We start from the raw sequence: 6,995 nt of genomic DNA on the forward strand, positions 1-6,995 counted from the left end.
ACACACAAACTGATTTTTTATTATTTTTTTGCTTATGGTGAAACGTTGCTAAGCGTCCACATCCGTGCCAGTGTTGTGTCATACCTGTGTTTCCAGTTCCAGCATGTTGCACTGGCATTATCACTGATTCTTTACACACGAGTGTGGGAAGAAGAAATCCAAACTCCTGACAAGAGGATTCTGATTTGTTAAGCTCAGGCATAAAGCGGCTGTCACCGTGATCTCAGGAGGGCTGAAGGTTGAATTACTGATTATTTTCATTGCTGAGCCAAGTGTCTGGAGTATACCTGAGGATATAAAGAACAAACAAGGGCAAATGAAAACATCACATGTCAGAGTTCCTGCAATGTCGCAACAAAAGGTAAAGAACATAAATACAAAACGAATGCGGTTTATTGTAAGTTGAAGATGCTGCAGGCAGGTCCAGGACAGACCATTATTACTGAACCTAAGTCTCCTGCTTCATGATCTGCAAAGCATATGCAGCTATTTTGATAGGAAGCATCTACTGCCTGTATATGTGTGTATGTGAGGGCTTCACTGCTGGCTCAGGAATGTTGGCATCAAGTATGCAGTCCTGACAGACAGCTGCACTGCAGTGGCGTTTTTAACATGCCACACCAGGACCACGAGTGTGCTGCAGGCTCCGAGAAAATCACACTGCATCTAAAGCATGATCGGGAAAACTTGTGTGAGGAGGATTTTTTTTTTTAGCTGTGGTGGCAGTTGGGACGTAGAATTAATTTGTTCATAGGAATCATAGAGGTCCATGAATGGATCACTGGGACATGTGTAGAAGGAAGAAATGGATAAAAGTGCACTAAATTCAATTTGTATCTTTATTCATCTTTGGCCTCAAGACGTCTGAGGTCATATGGAGATAAAATAAGACACAGGGCCTGTTCAACATGACCCTGAGGAATACTGCACTGACTCACTTTGTTTGGACTCAGTGAATAACCTGCTCAGTTGTGGACACTAAAACCTGACAGCTTCCTCATCCTCACTCTGCCTCTTCATCCCCCCCCCACACATTGCTCAGTGTTATTTCTGTGTTCCTCGGTCATTTCATCCCATCACACAACCACAGTATTCATTACATTAGGTGTATCCCGATCGTCCTGTTTATTTTGTACATGTTCAGCCCCGCCCTGCAGACGCGCTGATACCACGCAGTTGCGTAATTTGACAAGCCAGCGCAAAACAGGGAGAATGAGCGCCTGACAGCCGCCGCTTTGCTGGTGCAGATTGTAAACTAACAATAATAATACTAACAACACATATGCGTAATTTACTCCTGGAAGATTTCGGATAGTTAGACCGGTACCTTTTGCTTTTAATGGCCGCTGCTGTGAGGAATAATGTTTGGGTCGCTCCGGGGCAGGACGCGCAGTTTCTCCACAGAAGCGCCACCGCCGCGCCACTGACGGACAGTGTGAGGGGTGAAGATCATGGACAAGTGCTGTGTAACACGAGGGATGCCATCCCGGGAACTTCGTGCTTCCATGATTACAACGTGGTAAGAAGAGACTGCGTTTATTTTCTTCTTCTTTCTGCATCAGCCTCAGAGCATCACGGTGCGTAAATCCCTGCTGGTTTTTGGCGTAAAGAAAAGCTGATGGAAGCAAAACAGAGCTGTTTTCATTTCCAGCCTAATATTGTAGGTAAAGGCCCAGTGTGCGTTTACTCGTCATGATATTTGCAGCCCCCCTCGTGCATCTGAAATTCAGAGGTTAATGTGTCTGTAGCCACTGATGCTGCTGACATTCACTGGCGAGGCTGAAACGAAAGCGGGGCATGGCTGGGATGTGAAACGCTGCAGCCGCTCCACAAAACTTGTGAGGGAAAGGGAAGCGTTGAGCTGCAGAGCAACTGACTCCTTCTAATTTCAGCCGTGCATGAACAGACAGCTCTGGCTGCGTGGTGCGTTTCAGAAAGGGCGTCTGCTGCTTGTAGAGGGAAGCGGTGGGGGGTGGGGGTGTTGGTTGGTGGCGTCTTTGATGTGGCACGTGCAGGCCCCAAAATGCATCCACCAATATATTCACAGTGGCTGGGTTTGTTTTTTTTCTAGGTCTCATGATTCTTGGTTGCTGAAGGGATCCCACACAAGCAACAAACAACCTGGGATTATCATTTATTTGTATTTATTTTTACAAGGAGATGTAAAAATGAACCTGTGAGACGTTCACTGTTCGTGACAAATCCAAGACTTCAAGACCACAAGAGCCTGAGTCTATTTTCTTTGCATGCACAACTTATCTAATCATTTCCTTCTCTTTTCCCTTTTCAGGCTAAGTCAGAGATGGACAGCTACCTGTCTCCTCACCTGCAGGACATAGCCAACTCCAAAATGTTGTGCAGGGACAGCTCATTGATGCTTGAGCAGCCTTTCCCAGAGGACTTTTCCTCGCCTTACAGCGTCAACATGAGCCTGCTCCTCCCTGACGTCACATACCTGCACCCTGGTCTCTGCAGGACCGTGAGGCAGATCAAAACAGAGCCGCCGCACTCCCTGATGCACCCCACCTGCCAGGGCAGCGGGGGGCCGCCACCGGCTCCCCCGGGTGTCCTGAGCCCGGCCGACACAGCTAGCGATAACTTTTATATCAAACAGGAAGTGCCAGATTTCCAGGATGTTCCCCTGTTTCAGCTTTTGAACTCTGACCTGGAGCAGCTCATTCATGGGTCGCAGCTGAACTCCATCCCCATGGCACCGCTAAGTCTTCCAAATGGGAACGTCCACGTAGGCCCGGCGCCGCATTCTGCAAAACCCACAGGGAATCCTCAGAGCGAGTGTTTTCAATTCAATCGACACTTAGGCCATCAGCAGACACCGACCTATTTGCCCCCTTCTCCGCCAAACTCCGAGCCCCCAAGTCCAGACAGGGGGAAGGAGCTCCTCCACAATCTGTCCCCACCTCCCTCCTATGAAGCCAGCATCGCCTCTAAGTTAACATTTCAGACCCATAATCCCATCGATCCAAGACAGACTCCCAGTGTCGCTCCAATCCAAGGTCCAGACCAAAATACCAGTGTTCGATCAGTCCAGAGTCCAGGTGTTGGTCCAGTCCAGCGTTCGAGCCTGACACCAGTTCAGACAGCACCAGGTGTTGGCCCTCTGTCCCCAGTGTTGGCCCAGTCAGCTTCACTTAAATTCAACCGAAGGAATAATCCTGATCTGGAGAGACGGCGGATTCACCACTGTGACGTCCCAGGTGAGACTCACAGAATCAAAACTGAAATGTTCCGTAGTGAAAAGAACATATCAGAGTACTTACTCTTTCTCCTTCCTAGGATGCAAGAAAGTGTACACCAAGTCCTCTCATTTAAAAGCCCATCTACGGACCCACACAGGTACGTGTTTTGTGTTGCGTTCTTATTTTAAGTGTGGATGTTGCCAGGCAGAAAAGTGTACTTGGCATGTAGATGCATTCTGTCTGCTGACAGACCTGGCCCACATCTCTCTGCTGTCAAATCACATAAACCCTGCAGCTCTCGCAAAGGGGACAGGGAGACAGACAGGACACGCTGTGATTTACGGCTCGCAGCATCGTGTCAGTTTTTTCATCATGAAAACTTCTTCATTAGTCTTTTGAGATATGAAGAAAACGTTTCAAATGATGAAAACATGTTATGTTTCTGTGTCTTTTTATTTGTAGTTATTTACGATTAAGTTAAAGTTAAACTGTAAAATGTCACGCCTCAGGGTTTGATAGAGACAGGAATCATTGCCAAATTTTTAAAAATGTATATATAGAGTATATTGGCTGATATATTGGTATCAGAAATGTTTTCTCCCCTAATATTGGGATAAAAAATAATGTCTCTGTATTCAGGATACTGTATGTGTTGACTGTTTTTATTTTTTGCTGAAGGAGAGAAGCCTTACCAGTGCTCTTGGGAGGGATGTGAGTGGCGCTTCGCTCGTTCCGATGAGCTGACTCGCCATTTCAGGAAACACACCGGTGCAAAGCCTTTCCAGTGTGGAGTATGCAACCGCTGCTTCTCGCGCTCCGACCACCTGGCACTACACATGAAAAGACACCAGCGCTAGAAACACGCTCCTGCAAATCAAGTCCATCGTGTTATTTTTCCAGTGTAAACATGGACAAAGAACACATTCTAAACAGTGGATTATTCCACTCACTTCCCAGTGGAGATATTCTTAGCAGTGCTGGCCCACACCTAATTGTTTCTTTTATTGTAAAAAGAATTTAATATTACCTGTTGCCTTATTTTATTTCCATGTATGCATCCCAATATTGGGGATATTTCCTAAGGTGTCAGTCAAAAATCATGTGATGATGAAATAACAATTAATCTTCCTAAGCCTTTATTTTCACGAGATTTTCTTTTACTTCAATGTAACTTTACAGCCAAGGAATTTCAATCTTTCATTCTAAAGGTTTTCGGGGTAAAGATTATATCTATAATGTATAATATGGGCATTTATTTAAATAACTTAAACTAGCAAACTGCCACACTGCAAGTGCTGAGGTCGATCGAGTCGTGAACTGGAAGGTCAAAGGATGTGTTGTTTAGAAATGACTGTGTGTCATGAAAAAGTAACGTCAGTTTGTTTTAACAAGTTTTCAGATTTCAGACAGGAAATGGTAGGAGGTTGTGGAGAGTGAAATTGTGGCGAGTGCAGTGCATAGAGCTCAATCACTGCCAGTTATTGGACACGTTGTCACAGAGAATAAATTTACTCAAAGCAAAACAGATAAAGAGCAGAAGGACACTCAGCAGAGCGTGCACCCCGGCCAAGGCCCCACAGTCCTCCTTAAATTCGGCACCAAATCATGCTCGTCATAGATGTTAAACTATGGAAGATACGTATAAACTGTTAATTCTGAATCCACAATAAGTCATACTCACATTGTCGGTAATTATTCCCGGCCGAATTGGTGAAAATGTCAAATTTCCTGGATCCGCTCCGATTTCTAAAGCGTTTTTTCTGCCACAGTTACTATTCAGAAATGTTTGTGTGATCCTGCCAACGAACAAATAGACAAAGAAACGGACAGGGGTGAGAACGTAACCTCCGTGGTGGACGTGATATCTGAAATGATCAAACGCTGAAGGCTTTGAGATGTCGTTCTTTTAGACTGCGTTATGAATGTTCTATATCTACACTGAAAAAAGACAATGTATTAAAAACGTACTTCAGTTGTTAACACACAAATGAATTAAGTTTAAAATCAAATTCTGTTCATACACCTTGAACAAACTTAATTCATTTGTGCTTCACCTACTGAAGTTACTTTTTAAGTTGGTGCCACAGTGTTTTCTTGTTTCAGTCTGTGCCCTCAAGACGCAACATACACACGGTACATTTTTATTTAGGGACTTTTACGATCAGAGATTTTATTTGATAACTGAAATTTATTTTAAAGTGCTTGTTTTGCCCCACGTTACTCAGCAGCCACACAGCAATATGTCATTTTTAGCGTCAGCGAAGGGCTCGGAGAACCGCCCACACATAGTTTACAAGAGTTTTGAGTAGATGACATTTGAGCGGCAGGTCAGAGTTATTTTCTGTCCTCTGGAAGTCGTTATGACAGACAAGTGGACGTCCGCTCATCTTGATTTTGTTTTGGTTGCAAATGTCCCAATGTGCGATGTTTGGTTCTGCTCGTAGAAGGATTACAACATCGTACCGCTGATGATTTGTCTCCCTAAGTGGTTTCAAAGTGGTGTCTTTGAGTCGGAGATTGGGTTTGTTTTTTTCAGACGTCGACTGAGCACCTGCCAGTCTGAACATCTGTGAACGCTTTTGATCTCTTTGACGACTGTTCATGTATTCAAACACCTTTTGAAAGTGCCTTTAACTGATTTTTTTTTCTCTTCTTTTATTTTTTGGATGAATGATAAACAGAGCTTCCCCTTCGGGACGTTTTTCCTCTTATCTGTTTCTCCGCTCTGCCAAAAAACATTCTATATGTTGGCTCTCCCCTCTGAATTTTCCACAAGACATCAATTCCTATTTATGACCAAATTTATTCATAATTTGAGTCGGGTTGAATAAAATTGACTTTTAAAGTTTCTATAGTTTGTATATTTTGTCTGACAATCCAAAGATTGTTGTATAAAGATTTTAAACTTTGTTGGGTTTTTTTTAAATATTATTTCTTGGCAAAGTCTGAAAAGGATCAAATTACAGGATTGTCATAAGTCTACTCTGTCATAACTTTCTCCAGCCAAGGCAGCAGCTCCGTGGAGTATCTGCCAGTAAATTATTGCAATACTTTTAGATATATATATATATATATATATATACACATACAAGTATTTTGAAATGGTTGACACATGAAAGTTTTACAAAACTTTGTGTCATTTAAAGTGAAAATGTATCTGAAATTGGTCAAATGTTCTCTGAAGCCACGTGACTCTCATAATGCAAATAAAAGTTTTGTGTTGAATATTCTAACCATGTTGAGTATTTGTATTTTTTGACATGTAAAATATTACACAACTTTAAAAAGAAAATCCCTCTGTTCACCTTGTATCCAGGTTAAAATTCCTCATATTTTCAAACACACATTAGTTCTTATTTCGGATGTCTACAGTATGGATATGTAGTAAGTATTTCTTTAGCACAGTACAGGGATCACACACTTTTATATAATGTCCATCCATACACATAATTGAATCATGGTGGTGATCATATTGATGTCAAGTTCATAGATCGTTCATAAAAAAAAAAGTAGAATTAATCTATTTTAATTGATTTTTTGCTATTAATTAGTAAAGATGTAGACAGTTTCAGATCAGAGACCTCATTTAAATTATCTGAAATAAAATATATGTTATAAATGGGAGTAAAATAAGGCACATTTATAGACAACCACTTGTAAATAGATAAGAATTCAACAGATATAAATGTGAAATATAAAGATGTGGTTGTTGGTCTATTAAATCTTTATCGCCCTTTACTCCTCCCAGCCTTAGATCATATTTACGGTTTGAGTTCTCTTTGGAACAGTGACACGTGA

At 42.3% G+C, this 6,995-nt stretch overlaps 1 protein-coding gene across 2 annotated transcripts; it reads left to right on the forward strand.

The window, feature by feature from the left end:
* The first annotated feature begins 200 nt into the window (after positions 1 to 200).
* klf5b (Kruppel like factor 5b) lies at positions 201 to 6,430 on the forward strand. Of its 2 annotated transcripts, none has more exons than XM_069533575.1 (4): positions 201 to 361; positions 2,291 to 3,215; positions 3,295 to 3,354; positions 3,876 to 6,430. In XM_069533575.1, the coding sequence occupies exons 1-4, from the start codon at positions 317 to 319 to the stop codon at positions 4,052 to 4,054; spliced, it is 1,209 nt and encodes a 402-aa protein (XP_069389676.1). In that variant the 5' UTR covers positions 201 to 316; the 3' UTR covers positions 4,055 to 6,430. The 2 variants fall into 2 exon arrangements, with proteins under 2 accessions (XP_069389676.1, XP_019956141.2); XM_020100582.2 differs by lacking the exon at positions 201 to 361 and adding an exon at positions 1,198 to 1,519.
* Positions 6,431 to 6,995: the final 565 nt, after the last annotated feature.

The sequence above is a fragment of the Paralichthys olivaceus genome, chromosome 10 (genome assembly GCF_024713975.1).
Source record: "Paralichthys olivaceus isolate ysfri-2021 chromosome 10, ASM2471397v2, whole genome shotgun sequence".
Taxonomy (NCBI): Eukaryota; Metazoa; Chordata; class Actinopteri; order Pleuronectiformes; family Paralichthyidae; genus Paralichthys; species Paralichthys olivaceus.